The 18,579-nt window shown below is 47.4% G+C and overlaps 1 protein-coding gene across 2 annotated transcripts in view; it reads right to left on the reverse strand.

The window, feature by feature from the left end:
- Nucleotides 1–18,579, reverse strand: part of DIP2B (disco interacting protein 2 homolog B) — a 206,762-nt gene that overhangs the window by 54,254 nt on the left and 133,929 nt on the right. For both annotated transcript variants that reach the window (XM_058673818.1, XM_004598967.2), the window contains exons 5-9: nucleotides 14,978–15,190; nucleotides 11,926–12,081; nucleotides 11,398–11,517; nucleotides 5,498–5,695; nucleotides 4,344–4,435 (exon numbers count right to left, since the gene is read on the reverse strand). In XM_058673818.1, the coding sequence (XP_058529801.1) occupies nucleotides 4,344–4,435; nucleotides 5,498–5,695; nucleotides 11,398–11,517; nucleotides 11,926–12,081; nucleotides 14,978–15,190 (779 nt within the window). The remainder of the gene's footprint in view (nucleotides 1–4,343; nucleotides 4,436–5,497; nucleotides 5,696–11,397; nucleotides 11,518–11,925; nucleotides 12,082–14,977; nucleotides 15,191–18,579) is intronic.

The raw sequence follows: 18,579 nt of genomic DNA on the forward strand, positions 1-18,579 counted from the left end.
GCTCGAGACTCATCTCCCCTTCTTCTGCTTTTATATTCTCCTAATTCACTCCTAACAGAAGTTCCATTCTGAACCTTAAATACAACTTCTAGAGTTAATATTCTAATTCCGCTTACACAACCAATTCCCTTCTGCACACCAGTATTCTTGCTGCTAAGCAGACGCAACATCACCAAAGGACTCAAGGAGAAAACAGTTGTTTGTCACACGTAACAAACAACACTGAAGAAGCTCTGTGTGGTAATGCTAAGAGGTTCTAAGAGGTCGGCTTAGATTTTATAAAAGTACAATTTGTCTTTCATAAAAAGACAACGACTGTGTATCTTATTCTGTATATGCCAAATAAAAAAAAGAAAGCCTACATGATTACACGTAATCATATTTAGAACGTTATGAGCAGGAAAAAGTTTTCGAAAATTAAAAAAAATTTAAACATCAATTATAATTAAAGGAAAATGAAGAATGATATCCATTTGTTTCTGCTAAGGAGTTACATGAATTTCTCTCCCTTTCTATATAAAATTGTCCAGAACGTTCTATGAGGCATTTTGTAACGGAAGCAAATAAAATAAACTGTACTATTACACATTTATTTCTGGAAAGTATGTTTTCTGTTAGCACATCAGGAGTGTATGGATAAGCAGCTACAGGAAGGACCATGTGGACTCCCCTGTCTGTAAATTTAAGAACCATACACCTAGTAGTGGGCTGACCTGGCTCAGAAGCAAACTTGATATATTTTATAAAAATGGATACATTGAGAAGCGGTGAGGCTGCCTGGATCCCCCAGTGACAGGGCTGCAGCTGGGAGAACCTACGCTGGGCCAGGCTTCCTACTGGGGATCCTAGCTCCCCATCTACTGCTGCTGGGTGAGGGGAGGGTCCTGGCTTTGTGGGAGGCCAGAGCACAAGCCAGTGTCGGGCTCCACCCACTGGCAGCCTGGCAGTGAGGTCTAGGGTTTGGGGGTATGGAATTACTGCCTAGGGACATCCATGAATAAGGCCATGGAACGTGCAGGTGAGGAATGAATCCTGAGGGACACCCAACGACAGGGCCACTGTACTTACAGAAAAGTGAGGGGAATGAGACCTGGTGGTTTGAAGGGGAGCCCTGAAGATCTTCATGGGTCAGACTGATGCACCAGCCCACATGGGAGTCCTGGGTTGGGCTTGTTATAATGAAACATTGCTGACCACCACATGCCTGCACACACACAAGCTATGGAAAGTATGGCAGGCTAGATCCCAGGACCTAACAGTGAATGTTGGAACAGGGAACGGGTCACATTAGACTGAGCCATGACACCAACCAGCATGCAAGAGGATCAGGTCCAGGGGTGGATTCTGTGTTGGATATGTCAGTCCAACCCTATGGAACTGTAAGTCCCATTGGTTAGCTTGAGAGTTGGGATGGTGATGGGCTGAGCTAGGTGTGACCATGGAACTCACCGATGCTCACTGGGGCTGGGGCTGGGGCTGGGAGCAAGCAGGCAGGTCCAGGCTGCAGCAGGCGCATGAGCACCCTAAAACAGGCTGGCCTGCACCAGCTCATACAAAGGCTGGGACAGAGGGGGCAGGCTATGCTGGGTAAGGGCCTAGCACCTACTGGCATACGTGAGATCTGGGTCTGGGAGTGGCCCTAGTTGGGTAACCTGGGAAACTCCTCTAGTGGGTTATAGCTCCCACGGGTGAGCACGTGGTCCAGGCCTGGGTGTTGGGCAGGGTACCTCCACTCCTCAGCAAGTGTGTGAGTTGCTTTTGGAAGGGGGCAGACCAAGCAGGGCAGAGCAAACTCACATTGGTGAGTGCAGAAACCAGGTTGGAACACAGGTCATTCTGGGTTAAGGCTGACATACCTAGGTTTGCATGAGTCAGGGATGGGAGCTGACTAAGCAGGGCCAGGTTGCAGCACCTGCCAGTGAGTTAGGACTGGGGGCCAGCTGGGCCAGGCCAGGCTGCAGCATTTGAAGGCAAAGGCCAAGAAGGGGAGGGACTATGCCAAGCTGGATCAGAGCAACCACTGGCATGCGTGAGATCTGTGGCTATTATCAGGCCTGGTTGCGGAGCTAAGGGGACGCCCTGACTGGGTTGTGGTTCCCACTGGTGAGCACAGGGGCCAAAGTGGTGGCTACTGCCTGGTTTGCACATGGTTGCCACCTCCCTCAGGAGGATGTGGACTGGGTCTGGGCTGTGCAAGACTGGGCTAGACTACAGCACCCACTGGTGATCTTGAGAACCAGAATGGGTGTAGGATGGGTTAGGCTTGCTCTCTGTCCCTGCTGAGCCATGAGTGAGCTGTGTCTGGGTGTGGACTAGGCTTGGCTCAGTTGTAGCATCCTACAGTAAGAACTGGAATGGGTGAGGGCCAGTCAGGAAAGGCCACTGTTCATACTAGGACAGAAGGTAGACTAAGTAGGGCTGGCCCATGGACCCACCAATGGGCAGGAGATCTGGCAGAGAGGTTCTGATGGAAGAGCTTAGGGAACTCCTTGGTCGGGACACAGTCCCTGCAAATAAGTGCAAGAACCAAGAAAGGGAGCAGCCCAGACCAGGCCAGGTAATGGTACCCACTGGCATACATTTGGCACAGGCCTGGGACGAGCCAGACTGGGCCAGTTCATATCACCTGATGGCAAATATGAGCACCAGAATGGACTGTGGGTCATGCCTGTTTGGGCTGCAATACCAGCCAGATCACATTAGGGCCAGGACTGGGGGCTAGGCTTTAATGCCCACCAGCATGAGTTGAAACTGGGGGTGGGCTGGGCCCGGTGAGGCTATAGCACACACTGGCAAGTGCCGAAGTGAGGCTGGCTATGCAAGACTGGGTTGCACCACCCAGCCAGCATACGTGAAACCCAGGGATGAGAGGGCAAACCCAGTAGGGGGGCTGCAGAGAGCTCCCCTGCTGGGCCACTATTCTCACTGGTAAGTGTTAAAGTAGGAACTGGAGGCAGACCAGGCCAGGCAGGGCTACAAATTCCTGTTGACCTGCATGTAAGCTGGATCAGAGACAAGTCAGGCTGGGCGGACTGTACCTGCTAGTAAATGCATAAGCCAGATGGGGTAAGGGTTACTTGGGCTTTGCTGCAGCATCAACTGGCAGATGCTGGCACTGGGGGGCTAAATTCTGTTGAGTTAAATTGCAAAATCACCTGGAGAGTACAAGATCTGGGAATGGGAATGGGCCTAGTAGGGAAACAGTGGGCATCTCCCTCTTGGGATGCCAATCTGACTGGTGAGCATGAGTACCAGGATTGGGATAAGCATGGGTAGACAGAGAGTGGCATCCACCGGCACATCAAGGGGCTGGATAGCGGGGCTGGTTGGGGTGAACTAGGCTTCAATGCCCATTGACATGTATGCGAGCTGAATGGGATGTGGGACAGACTGGACCAGTCTGCTGTACATGGCAAGCATGGGAACTAGGGCAAGGGGGCAGGCCTGCTGGGGTTCTTGTAGGTCGTTTCAACTAGGCTACAACTCCCACTGGTTTGCATGAGAGCCGAGTGTGTGCTGGGCAGAATCATGTTGGACTGCAACACTGGTTTGCGTAGAAGAAAAAATTAATCCAGCAATTGCCACCATCAACATGTGCATGAGCTGATTTGAGTGACAGACTGTACTGGACGCTTACTGGCATGCATACACAAGAATCAGGTCTGGGATCACCTCAGATGAAGTTTCTTTGGGGATTCCCCAACTGAACTACTGGACTCAGAACCCCAACCATGGAGAGAATTGCAGGTTCCATGGTCTGACTGTGGAGTGCAAGTGTCAGAGCTGGGCCTCCTCAGTGGCTTAGATGGAGTAGTGGGCAGCATATCCAGGTGCACAAGGAGGATATGGCAGTACACCAGAGCCTGCAGAGGACACCTGCTACCATAAAGGGAGGATGGAGGACAGAATGAATCCATCAACTACCCCAGCCAAGTGTTGGCAGTGAAAATTTGGGCAAACGGAGACTCTAAAGTAGACTACGTCAACCAGTGAGTGGATTCTGGAGAGATTTCACCATGATTGGAGTAGCAAGATTGGCAGCAATAGAGAAGTGCTGAACTATCAAAACCACTTGAGCAGGACCCTGGAGCATGCCCCACGCTGGGGACCTGGGATGATTGGGAGGCTGGGTGTGGTTTCTCCCCTTATCTCTCCCCTTCCCCCAGATACGGGAAGGAAAAAAGAATGTGAAACAATTGTCTCACTACTCTTCTCTAGCCCTTGACCCTTCACATCCTAATCAAATATGTAAAAATTATCAAAACCAAAATTTATACAATTAAAAAAATGGTCACATGGATTTCCTGTTGTACACTAAACTTCAGAATGTAGATAATAATTACCCGGTCTCCAGGCTTTAACACAGGTTCATTTTTGGTGCCCAGTTTATTAAGCAGAGTATAGGCCAACTTTAGACTTCTGCTCCACAACTTTCCTGGAAAAAAGAAGTCACATACAAAAATTTATGCTTATCTCAGCAAGAAAGCATTCAGTTCACCAGCAAATTAAAGACAATGGCCACTTTCCAATGCTCCATCCGATGAGCAGCCCCCCACCGCCACAAAGCTTTATAGACATTCTAGTTTGCAAAAGTCAGTTCCCTCTGCAACCAAAACAAAACATCACCAGATGTTTGTACTAGCTTGCACATTTCAAGTTGTTTTCTAAAGAAATCTGAATACTTAGAAATAATTTGAGCTGAACTGATCCCATTTAAGATTCACTTACTTATTTGAAAGGCAGAATGATACACATGCAAAGACAGATACACACACACACACAAAGAGGGAGGGAGAGAAAGAGATAAGACCGAGAAAGGCACTGTCCATCGATTCTCTGTCTGCTTTACACCCTAAATGACTGCAGCAGCCAGGGTTGGGCCAGGTCAGAGCTACAGCCAGGAACTCCAACGGAGTATACCATGTGGATGGCAAGCAACCCAGCACTGGGGCCATCTTCTGCTGCCTTCCCAGGCACCTTAGCGGGGAGCTCGACCACAGGCCCAGCAGCCAATATGGGAGGAGGCAGGGATGGCTCAGATGATTGGGTCCCAGCCACCCTTGCAGCGAGCATGGATTGATTTTCTAGTAACTGGCTTCAGTCCTGTCCCACTAGGCATTTGGGGACTGTACTACTAGATCGAGAGCATTTTTTTTCTCTCTCAAAATTTTCTACTTTCTCACCATCTCTCCAAGTACCATAGAATAAAAAGTCAGGTTTCAATTTGCAAATAAAACTCTAATTTTCACCACACATATTGATACTGATCAAATGGTTTTCTAAAATTCCTTTCTAATGTTAAAATACTAATGGAGCTAAACAGTTTCTCAGTTTTGCTCTTTCTAGTATTAGCTGACTTGCAAATGTCACTTTAGCAAATGAAAATGCCTGGTATTAGCTTTACTAGAATGTGGGATCCTGCTGAAGAATCGAGACACTCCTGTAACACTGTGAAGAACCTGCGGGGACGGGCAGGGTGTGGATGCTGCTGACTCACCGTAGGTGAGCGTGTACACCGGCTTGCCCGTCACGTCCAGCGCAGTCAGGCAGGAGCACTTGGCCTGTGTGGTGCCCCAGCGCTGCAGGGCAGACTCCAGCGCAGGCGGCCAGTTGCAGATGACCCCCAGGGGCTCCCCCTTCACAGGCGTCATCTGCCGCCCCTCGGGCTTGGGCTGGTTGGGATCCGGCTGAGGTACTAAGCAAAAAAACATGAAATAAGATGAGATAGGAACAAAGACCAGTCAGCAACACAGAACTCAGGCTAGGTCTCCAATTTCAAATATATCTAATTTTACTCTTCGCATCTTTCTGGCTTAAGCACACTTTGAGGAAAAGGAAGGTTAGAAAAGGTAATTCATAAACTTGGCCTCATTAAATTTTCCACTTGACTGTGAAATCATACTCAACATGCTGAACACAGCAAGTCCCGATGCTGATGAAGACAAGCACTGAACACGCAGAAAAGCATAGTGGACAGATTGATTTTAGCAATGCTGCCATTTGTAGTAAACTTATTTACATTCATTTCTTAGTAGTATGATCCTAGCAAAGCCAATTTGCCTGAACCTTGCTCTCCCCATTTGTAAAAGAGGAATAATAGCAGACACATGACAGGGTCACTATTCAACTCCCATGGACAAGGGCCACGCACCACAGCATTTTCAGATTCCACACCTCGGTGCATACTTTGCACAGCCAATCACTGCATCCTGGCTAACTTCTAGTCACCTTTCCTAGGACACACAGGAATCAGAGGTGGGTAGTAGTCCACACTCTTTCCTACACTTTAAAACTCAAGGACTTCTGTGCCTGCCGGGGGGCCTTGGGATGGCCTCGCCTCAAGCCTGGGAACACACAGTAGCTACCACGTACACGTGGGGAGCTGCTCCCAGATTTGCCGGAACCTCGATGGCTACCCCTTTTCTGGGTGAGTCCCGGGGGTCTGTGTAGCGGGTCTGGGCCTCCCCTACTGCTCGCCATGTGGCTTGAGCTGGGGGGAGGAGCCAGGAAGGGTGGGACTGGGGCCCAAGGACTTGAACTTCCGGCAGGCAGCTACCTTGCTGCCTGCCGGGGGGCCTTGGGATGGCCTCGCCTCAAGCCTGGGAACACACAGTAGCTACCACGTACACGTGGGGAGCTGCTCCAGGGCGGCCAGCGCACCATTTGGCGCCAGGCTCCGCCTGCTGGCCGCCCGGCCAGAGAGTTTTTGACTTTTGGTTCATTGACCTGCTGCCTGGGAGGCTCCCTCCTGAACCCACAGTGCTGCGGGCGTGAAGCACTGTGCTTGCTAGTAACCTGATCTCTGAACACCTCAAAGTCTCTTTGGGGATCCCTTCAATCAAAATGGAGGAAACAGAATGCTGGCAATGAGGGAATCCCAAATGAACTTGAGGCTTGCAGCTAATGCTCCTCAGAACAACCACGGGCAGGTGTGTGATTTACGGCTAGGAACAGGCCCAATCTGGGAGGTAAGGGGACACCACAACTGGGATGAGGCTCCCACCAAGGAGTGTATGTGCTGGAATGGGGGCTGCGTTCTATCTAGGAAACAGTTGTAGTCACCCTAGGCACTAGTGTGGGCTGGGATTGGATGCACCAGGCCGGTTCAGATCCCAACACCATCTGGTGTTATGGAGAACCAGGGTAGATGTGGGACTGACTAGGCTGGGTCTCACTCCTCTTCTGAGCCATGTGTGAGCTGTATGTGGGTATGGACGAGCCATGGCTGGGCTGAAACATCCAACATCAAGAACCAGAATGGGGTGAAAGCCAGCCAGGAAAAACCACTGTTCCTGCTAGGACAGGAGGTGAACTGAGTAGGGTTGGCTCAAGAACCCCCTGGCATGCGCAAAATCTGGCATTGGGAGGGGTTCTGATGGAGGAGCCTGGGCAACTCCTCTGGCAGGACACAGTCCCTGCAGGTAAGCGCAAGAAGCATGATAGGAAACAGCCCAGAATAGGCCATGGAAAGTTTCCCACTGGCATACATTCGGCATGGGTCAGGAGCAGACCAGGCTGAATCAGTTCATGTCAACCACTGGCAAATCCGATCGCCAGAACAGAGTGTGGGATGGGCCGGGTTTGGTTGCGACACAACCAGTACACATTATGGAATGCCAGGGCGTGGCTGCCTGTACTGGATATGAATGCAGCACCCATCCAGCACACGTGAGATCCAGGAAGGAAGGGGCAGAGCTGGCGGGGGGATTAAGGGGCTGGTCCCCTCACCAGTCAGCTACTCCCACTGGAGAGTTTTGGCTGGGATAGAGACAGACCCGACCAAGCAAGGCTATAACACCTGTGCGCTGCATGTGGACTAGATCAGGGCCGCAGCATCAGCTGGCAGAAGCTGGCACTGGGGACTAATTCTGTCAAGTCAAATCTCAGGACCACCTAAAGAGTGCATAAACCGGGACAGAGAGACCTGGGAGGGAAAAGTGGGTTCCCCCTTCTTGGGTCACTATTCCCGTGGGAGGGCATGAAAACTAGGACGGGGGCTGGGATGGCTAGATAGAGAGGCACTCAACAACATCTGGGAGGGCTGGATGGTTGAGTTGGTTAGATAGAACTAAGCTTTAATACCCATTGACAAGTACCAGAGCCAAATGGGATGGGGGACAGACTGGTCTTCTGCTACACATACTGGCAAACCAGGGTAGGGCGGGCTTGGTGGGGGTTATTGTGGGTCGCCCCTACTAGGCTTCAGCTCCCACTGGGTGATGTAAGGGCCGAACCAGACTGGACTGCAACACCCATTGGTTCCAGTGCAACTCGGGACTGAAAACAGAACCAACCCAGCAATTGCAACCACCAGCTGATCGGGGTGATGGACTGTGCCGGGCCCTGTGCTTGCTAGAACATACAAGAAACTAGTCTGGGAATACCTCAAAGTATCTTTGGAGATCTCCCCAATCGAACTGCTGGACTCAGAATTCTAACCAAGAAAAGACAGAAGACAGAACAGGACAATCATTCATCTCAGCTATATGTTGGCAGCAAATTATGGGGCAAACGGAGACTTTATGATGGACCATATCAATTGGTGGACGACCTCATCGAGCGAAACTGGCAGCGATTCATAACTGCAGAACTATTAACACCACTCGAGCACATATCTCAGAGCATGCCCCACATCCGGGACTTGGGATGGGCGGGAAACCGGGTGGGGCTTCTTCCTCAATGTCCCCCTTTACCTCAGATACGTGATGGAAACAATATGGACATAATAGAATTACCCACTTTCCTATCCCCCTAAACCTTTTTTTTTCCTTCTTTTTCCTTTAACTGTAATTAACTATGTAAAGATTGTCAACAACAATACAATAAAAAGAAAAAAAATTAATAAAAAAAAAAAACAAAAAAAACAAAAAACTCAAGGACTTCTGGTCATTAGCTTCAGCCTGGACCAGCATGGGTATTGGGAGTGTCGGGGGAGTTACCATGGATACCAGGTTTTGATATCTCTCTGTTCCTTACTTATCTTTCGTATCAATAATTTTTTCTTTTATACTTATTGACTTTTATTGGAAAGGCAGATTAGATTTATGGAGAGAAGGACAAACAGAAAGATCTTTCATCTACTGGTTCATTCCACATACACCATAACAGTAGTAGCTGAGCCAATCAAAAGCCAGGAGCCAGGAGCTTCTTCTGGGTCTCCCACGCGGGTGCAGGGTCCCAAGGCTTTGAGCCGTCCTTTACTGCTTTCCCAGGCCACAAGCAGGGAATTGGATGGGAAGTGGAGCAGACGGGACATGAACTGGTGTCCATATGGGATTCCTTCACTTGCAAGGCAAAGATTCAGCCATTGAGCCATTGCGCTGGGCCCCATAGCAATAAAGCTTCTAAAAAGATTTTATTTATTTATTTATTTTATTGGAAAGGCAGATATAGAGAAGGAGATACAGAGAGAAAGATTTTCCATCCACTGGTTCATATCCCAAAGGACCACAAAGCTGAACCAATCTGAAGCCAGGAGCCAGGAATGTCTTCTGGGTCTCCCATGTGGGTGTATGGTCCCAAGGCTTTGGGCTGTCCCTGACTGCTTTCCCAGGCCACAAGCAGGGAGCTGGATGGGAAGTGGAGTAGTCGGGACACAAACTGATGCACACATGGGATCCCAGCGGATGCAAGGAAGAATTGAGGCACCAGGCCCCATATCAATAAAACTTAACACAGATCAGAACACTAAGGTTCTTTTAATTGCTCACATTTATGCATATTTATTCAAATAATGAAAAGCAACAAAACAACAAATGACTTACATTTTCATATCAGGAAAAATAATTTACATATGAAAAATTATTGGCTAAAAATAAAAAAAAGGATTGACTGGATGCCAAGTCTGTGAAGAGGATACAATAAACACTGAGAAAAAAGTGCTGATCATCTTCTTTGAAAAACACTTACTGTCTGTCTACTCAGTGCCTCCTGCGAGGAGTCCAGGGTGTGAACCCTCTCAGGGAATCCTGGGTCCTGGGAGGCAGAGACCAACAGCACAGACACACGCAGAGCCAGGACAAAGGCTCGTGGCACATGTGGTCAGGGAGCTGTGCCGAGTGGCTGGAGCTCTGGGTGCCATCTACACTGCTGGCATGAGTCCTGCTGCCCCATTTCCAATCCAGGGAGCTGCCAATGTGCCTGGGGAAGCACCAGAAGATGGCCTAAATACTTGAGTTCCAGGCTCCTGACTTTGGCCTGGCACAGCTTCAGCCACTGAGGTCACTTGGAGCATGAATCAGTGGATGGAAGACCAAGTCCTCTGTAACTTGACCTTTCGAATCAATAAAGACATATTAAAACAAAACAAAACAAAAACAAAAAGAAAAACAAAGGAGGAAGCCAGCGTGGTGAGGCAGCATGCTAATTCTCTGTGCTGTGCTGCTGGTACCCACAGGGGTGCTGGTCTGTCTCCTGGCTGCTCCACTTCCCTTCCAGCTCCTGTGGCCTGGGGAAGCAACGGAGAGTGGCACAGTGCATCCGGAGGGAGAGTGGACCCTGAATCTAGGTGTGGGAGACCCGGAAGAAGCTCGTGGCTCCTAGCTTAGGATCAGCCCAGCTCTGGCCGTTGTGGCCACTTGGGGAGTGACACAATGGATGGAAGAGCTCTCTTCCTCTTTCTCTCTCCTTCTGTAAAACATTTTTTTAAAAAAAAGATTTATTCATTTATTTTCATTGCCAAGTCAGATACACAGGAGAAGAGACAAAGAGGAAGATTTTTCTGTCTGATGATTCACTCCCTTAGTAACCGCAATGGGTGGTGCTGTGCCGATCCAAAGCCAGGAACCAGGAGTTTCTTCTGGGTCTCCCACCCTGGTGCAGGGTCCCAAGGCTTTGGGCTGTCCTCAGCTGCTTTCCCAGGCCACAAGCAGGGAGCTGGAAGGGAAGCGGGACTGACGGAATTAGAACCAGTGCCCATATGGGATTCCGGTGCAAGGACGTTAGCCATTAGGCTGCTCTGCTGGGCCCAACATCTATTTCTAATAAAAATTACAAAAAATTTTTTTAAAGCAATCAGGTGAGCCCAGTACAGTAGCCTAGTGGTTAAAGTCCTTGCCTTGCACGCAGCAAGATCCCATGCGAGCACAAGTTCTAATTCTAGCAGCCCTGATTCTTCTCCAGCTCCCTGCTTGTGGCCTGGGAAAGCAGTCAAGGACGGCCCAAAGCCTTGGGACCCTGCACCTGTGTGGGAGACCCAGAAGAAGCTTCTGGCTCCTGGGTTTGCATTGGCTGAGCTCCAGCTGTTGCAGCCACCTGGGGAGTGATTCAGTGCATGGAACGTCTTTCTGTCTCTCCTCTTCTCTGTATATATGACTTTGCAATAAAGATAAAATAATTTTTTTTAACAAAGAGAAGTATTTGATTAATTAATGTGTGATTTGGTATTTTTACTGTTACCTTCCACTATTTCTTCAGAGTCATCCACAAAAAATTCCTTTAAGGGAGGTCTTTTGGGTCGTTTCAGAGTATTAAGAAGCTGCTGGATTTTTGTGGATACCCGGCTGTTGACAGGAACACCTCAAAGAGAAAAAGGGTAAGTGAAAATTCATTGACTCCAGGAACACTTCAGACCCTCGGTGTCCTCAGGAACTTTCATTTTGACCGATGCGCTTTGTGCACAGTCTCACTGTACTTCACCTGAGCCCAGCAGGTGCAAGTAAGTTTGTGGACAAACTTCCTGACAATACGGCACAAACAGGACATTACTGTGAACATACTGCTTAAAGAAGTCACCTGCTCTCCCCCTTAGGTCCACCCTTCTTTGGGGGGCCACATCTGGCTTTGGTTGCAGGTGTCTTTCGAGGACACCCAGGAAGACTTAGTGGGCCCATGGCAAGATGACTCCAGCTGCTTCACCAGCCGGTCACTCAGGTTGTTCCCACCACTGACTCTCCACTCGCTCAGCCGCCGTCAGGAAGGCCCTACCATCAGCGGTGTCCATCAGGCTGGACCGGTTGGCTCCTTTGTGCATGCCTTTAACTATCCCCGAGGGAGGAAGGTCGATATTTGCTGGGCGTGTTGAGGATGAGGAGGATGAGGAAGAGGTAGTTGTTGTGACATCAGGGGGAGCAGAGAAATTGTCTAAGAAAGGAAAACAATTTACATTCATGTTACATCAACAGCAAAAACAATAGTCTTGTAATCTTTGTGCGGTTTTTATTTTTTAATATGCAAGAAAACATAAATGGGGCATTCGGTCTTGTAAAACAACATTTTAATAAATCAAATTCTACTGTTAAGATCAATGGGAGAATAGGTGACTAAGCCAGGGCATAACAGCTTTCAACAACTATTAGTATTTTTTTAAGACTCATTTTTATTAGAAAGGCAGATAAACAGATAGAAGGAGATACAGAGAGGCAGATCTTCTATCCGCTGGTTCACTCTCCAAGCACGCTCCAAGTGACTGCAACAGCCAGAGCTGCGCTCATCGGAAGCTGGGAGCCATGAGTTTCCTCTGGGTCTCCCAAGTGGGTGCAGGGTCCCAAGGCCTTGGGCTATCTTCTACTGCTTTCCCAGATCACAAGCAGGGAGCTGGATGGGAAGTGGAGCCTCTGGGACAAAAACCAGCACTGACATGGAATTCCATTGCATCACGCCTGAGATCAAATTATACTTAAAACAGTATTTTTGGGCCCTGCGCAGTAGCCTACTGGCCAAAGTCCTTGTCTTGCATGTGCTGAGATCTCACATGGGCACCAGCTTTAATCCCAGCAGCCCCACTTCCCATCCAGCTCCCTGCTTGTCGCCTGGGAAAGTTGCGGACAGCCCAAAGCCTTGGGACCCTGCACCTGTTTGGGAGATCTGGGAGAGGCTCCTTGCTTCGGATTGGCACAACTCCAGCCGTTGCGGCCACTTTGGGAGTGACTCAGAGGACTGAAGTTCTTCTTTTCTGTCTCTTTTTCCCTCTATATTTAACTTTCCGATTTAAAAAAAAATAGTTTTTACATAGAAGTCTGAATGCTACAAAATAATCATTAGAAAGTTTGTAAGTCCTTTTTCTTCTTTTTTTTTCTTTTTTTTTTTTTTTGAAGGCTTGTGATTTCAATACAGACTCAAGGCAAGTAAGATCATAATTGGGTTCTGTTATCCTAGATTCTTGAACATTTCTTCATGATTATGCTTTATCTTCTTCTCCCAAATCATAATAATGTCTTGGAGTGGCTCAGACCGCCAGGTCTACTAGGTGAAGACAAAATAGATGAAGTTCATTTTTTTTTTTTACAAGAAAATGTCCTTCAGAGATAATTACACACACGGTTATGTGTTTAACTAACTCCATTCATTTTTATGGCAGTAAACAGTTGGAAGATACTTAGGAGCTTAAAAATAGAGGCACGGTTAACTAACTGTGAGCAGTTATACAGTGGCATAGCTCGAATCCACGAGAACAGCAGTATGAGCACAGTTACAAAGCCACAAAGCACCTTCATCACTAAGAAGGCAGCTTATGTCCATCAGGCTTAGGACAGCCTGGTACCTGTGACTAAGTAAAAAAATAGGAGGCCAGATGCAACTTTGTCAACAAAATTCATAAACAATAAAGTATGTTATGTTATCTGGGCTAATGAAATTGTCCCCTTGTAGACAATGTGGGAATAAAATGCCGCCGATCATGGCTCTTCTGCAGACTGTCCACAGGAGAAGGGGGGTGAACGGGCCCGGCTGCCCTCAGGGGCATCAGCAGGTTCGATGGACAGGGCAGAGCTAAGCCTGGACAAGTCACTGGCTGATGGCAGACAGCTTGTAGTTTTTTAATATTTTTTTTATTGTTTTCATCGGAAAGTCAGATATACAGAGAGGAGGAGAGACAGAGAGGAAGATCTTCCATCTGATGATTCACTCCCCAAGCCACCACAACAGCCTCAGCTGAACCAATCCGAAGCCAGGAGTCAGGAACCTCTTCTGGGTCTCCCATGCGAGTGCAAGGTCCCGAGGCTTTGAGCCGTCCTCGACTGCTTTCCCAGGCCACAAGCAGGGAGCTGGATGGGAAGTGGGGCTGCCAGGATTAGAACTGGTGCCCTCATGGGATCCCAGCGCTTGCAAGGTGAGGACTTTAGGCCACTAGGCTACCACGCTGGGCCCAGCATCTGGCTTTTTAGTGCAGGGCAGATAACCCTTAAGATGGCTTACTTTCACAGATTTGAAGTTTTTCTTTGGAGAAATTGAGAAATAAACGCAAAAAGTGATAGAGAAAGGTTAATGAGATGAAAATTAAGACAAGAAAATGCAACTGACTACTGAGAAAAAAAGCAATATACAACACAGAGACAATATCAATCTACGTTACTTAATGTAACTTGTAATAATGAAACAAAAGCAGAGATCTAAGCTTTAACCTGTAGCTGTCACAACTCTTTCATAAAGTAAACACATACACACTAAAACACAGAGCAGAGCCAAGCAGAAGCCACACTGCAAGAGCAGCAGCAGCAGCAGCAGGCAGCAGCTCACGGGCACCAATCCTCTCAGGCTGCACACTCCAGTTGTAGCAACAGCTCAGCAACAAGGAAAATAAATCCAGTCTTTATGCTAAGACAAAAGAGCCTTATTGATACTGGCTTAGTGTAGAATTTGGTAGCACTGAAACTTTTTCTGTGCGTGACAGGATGTGGAAAACAATCCTGAGATAATCTAACAAGTCATACATTCAAAAACTCTTAAATACACAATATATTCTTTGGTGGGCAAAGGCCCACATCAAGACTGGGATTATATCTTGCAGCTTGAATATTGCTTATGGAAATAGCTATGGCTTCAGGTGGACAACACTGTGTAGCACTAATGCAGGTGGTGCCTGGTATTCCCATAGCAAATGTATTGCTGGTGTTCCTTCTTTGCTTCATTGACTGTCATGTTCCCTCTGACGATAATTTTTCAGTCGTATCAGAAACCTTTTACAAATCCTAAGTTGTTTCCTGGACACTGTAGCCGAATGGAACACAGTTTGGGCTTCTCTGTTAGATACAGGTCCTACCTATTCGGGTATTGGCAAATACATCAGCTAGAGACCCAGTGGTTCCTTTGACCTCTCCATGGGACAGCGTAGAAGATGCGGAAGAAGAAGTGGACGATCCCTGAATGGAGCGGTTGATCCAGGACTCGGCATTCTGTAAGCTCTGTTGCAAGGCAGCAGAGAGCGCGGCTTGGCGTCTCAGCGAGCCCTCATCCTCAGAGGCCGAAGACGTGTCTGTGTGGAATTAGAAAAAAACAAGTTCTCGATCCTGCCTAGAACAGAGACTTCTCAGTTCCGGCTCACTGATAAGACATTTGATTCTGACACCAGCAAAACATTCGCAATCTTAAGGTAGATTAACACATGAAGTTTCTCAAAAATTTCAAGGAAAGGTATATTAACCAAAGTCTGCAAAAGTAAAATAGCCTACCTCCTCAAGTAACTTCACGCTGCCTTCTAAAGCATGCTTAAGGAACCTTTACACTTCTCTCACTGTTGTCTTGGTCCCGCACTTAATCAAAACCTAAGTTCTAGTTTAGCTACTTTTTTTCAAAATACTGATGCTCTTACATATCCCCCTCAATCTCCTAACAGAACCTGTGTCAGGCTGCTTCGCCGACTCTGACCAGTGCATACTCGACTCCGCTCTAAAGGGAAGGACGCTGATAGGGACATACACAGAAGTCACTCTCGCTGAAGCGTCTGTGTCAAACAGTGAGGAAGTTACTGGAGATGGAAGTGGGACAGGGAGCAGCCTTTAGCTTGGAGGCCTTCGTGGTCTGCGGAGGAGCAGCTGGTCCAGTGCAACAGGTAAGCGTTCCCAACCCGCCAGGGGAGCACCTGGCACCTGCGCTGCCTGCCTTAATTCTCAGCTGGAGAACAGCTGTGAGGGCTTCACTGCTGCTGTCTGCATTTAGCCTGGCTCTGACTTTGGAAAAGCAGTGCTTAAATTAGAAAAGCATGTGGGAAAAGGGAAAAGCGTCCAACCAAATTAGGGAGGCAAAGGCTGAGGGGAAAAAGAAGTCAGGAATTTAGTCGAGAGCTCTAAGCTATATAAGGTGTACAACCTAAGGGGCGTTTAGTCAGACACAGAACAGCTTTTTACAAGCCAGTTTGGGGGCTACAATTTATGACCAGTGGATTGGACGAATTCATCCAAAGTTTTAGAAACTGAATAACCTGTGTTGATCCCCTAACTCAAGTCAAATTTTTGGTTCAAATAGTGCTTTGTTTCAAAGATTTAGCACCTCACAGTAGGAACATGACCCAATAGTCAATTTGGACAGGTCCAGAGTTAGACCGAAAAATCACAATCATTAGTATCATATTGCTGCTTGATTTGCACTACCTCCAACTTAGGATCACGCTTCAAAGGAGATTTTAATCACAAGACTGACGGACTATTTTAGACATACTACATAACCACATATGTATGTTCCAGGGATCCTAACATGCAGGAGCACATGACAGTGAAGGAGCTAAAAAGCCTTATGGGCTAGTACAGCTGATACACAAGCCCACAGTAGATGCTACAAAATGGGCTAAGCAAAGAGCTTCACGAAGGGTGACCAACCGTAGGCAGGGAGTCCGAGGACTTGTACATAGACGGAACAAAGACCTTGAGGGTTTGAAAGGAACCTGCAGAGAAAAGCAGTGACCAGATCCCAAAGGGCAAGGCAGTAAGACTCCTCAAAGGATACAAAGATCCATACTGCAAAATGAGAATACAAAGAGAAGTAGCGATATCTGTGATCCTGTATGTAAGGAAAATTTTTTGCACAATTTCCAGAAGATATTCTAACATTTCAGTTGTACTATGGGAAACAAAGATTTCTAACTTTGCAAATTTGCTACAAAAAAAGGATATGCAGAGGGCAGGGGGAGAACAGCGCCCATGGGGACAGGTGAATCTGAGCATAAGAATAAAGTATTTTTGGGTTAACACATCGCAGACCCTCATGAACTTCACTAGATCTGCAGGCTCCCATCAAGACTACATCATTCATTTTAATTTGTGCAAGCTTAAAATCAGAATAACCCAATTCTCAAAAGATAGTAAAACCAGTCTTTTCATGATTAGATTTATAGAAAACTGGCTTCATTATGTTTCTCTATTAGATTAATTATGTAATTATGTGTATTGTTTCAATTCAATTACTGAATTTGCCTGCCTGTCTTCCTCACAGTGTTTAAGGGCTTGCAATCAAGGTCCTTACAATCTCAGAGTAGTAGACAAAAGTAGGGTTGCCTTCCATTAGAACTCTGGGTCTTCCACTCTGCAGCTATGTGACTTGGAGACAAAACTGTTCATACGAGATCCATCTGTCTGTGCATTCAGTACATAGTCAAGTAGTACACTAGTTGGTAGGAATCAGGTGCCAAGCCAGAAGAAAGTTTCTATGGTTCGAGTTCTCGGGAGTCTAACTCCAGCAACTGAGCCCACCCAGCCCCCGGCCCCTGCACTGAGGAAGTGGGTGCTGGTTCTGAGGGGGCTCAGAGGTTGGGCAGACGCTAGGATGAGGTAGAGGAGACACAAAAATTTAAAGAACCATAGCAGCTGAAGCACAGGATGCAAAATGGACAGTGATGAAAAGCAGGAAGCAATGTGTTGCTAAGGGTCCGGGAAGACATGCTGAGGAAGTCTTTCTTCTAACTACAGTGGGAAACCACGGCCAAACTACGACAGACGGAGACCACACAGCAGCCAAGATTCGTCGGAAGCCATCCCCCACCACCATAAGATAGTTAAAAAGGGTGGAGTCTTATTTCTTTTTGATTTGCAAGAACATCTGGAACCTCCCACTAGAACAACTTAAATGGCTAATTCCTTCCTATAAACATAAAGGGGGGGGAAAAAAAAGAAATTGACCAAAGATTGGTGGGGGAAAGAAAATATTACATCAAACAACTTGAGAAATGGGATGATTACTATGAATAAGTAAAATGTTAGAAACCATGAATATTTTCACGAACATCTTAAAGACCTCTTGCATGTATGATTTCAAATAATGTTTTAAACCAAAATAAACTAACTTATCTTTAACTTAAATTTCCATGACATTTCTTAAGTACCACCATAAGTAAGCCCCATGCGTACATGAGTCCTATTAGGTAAACAGGATTTCCTCCACACTGACACTTGAGTAGTCCACGCAAGCCAAGCAGACTGAATCTGACCCTGAATTACTATTTGACCTGGGGCAAATCACTTGGTTACCGTGAAGCTAGCAGTTTCATCATCTCTGATGAAATCTGCCTTTCTTCAAAGATAACAGAGTGCTTCCCAGCAGCTGGTGAGGTTGTGGAAGTCCTCTGGGCGCTCTCAGGCACCACAGCTCTGAGAAGCGCTGCTGAGGTGTGTTAAGCGCTATGCTGAACGACAGCCCACTCTGTTCACAGGCATCATTTTTATAGACAGAAGAGACAGACAGGTACATTTCTCCTTGGTCCTATGGGTTATAAGCAGGGCCCTGTGAAAGTCAGACTTGCAATTCATTCTGTGAAAGATGGCTGAAATGTCTTGTGCTGTGGGGTCATTAAGTAGTCTGTTTGGTCACCCTTGTTCCCTTCAAAATGCAGTAAAGGCTAAATCCACAAGGGTGCAGAAAAAGCTGAGAGGGAGA

This window comes from Ochotona princeps, chromosome 15 (assembly GCF_030435755.1).
Source record: "Ochotona princeps isolate mOchPri1 chromosome 15, mOchPri1.hap1, whole genome shotgun sequence".
NCBI lineage: Eukaryota > Metazoa > Chordata > Mammalia > Lagomorpha > Ochotonidae > Ochotona > Ochotona princeps.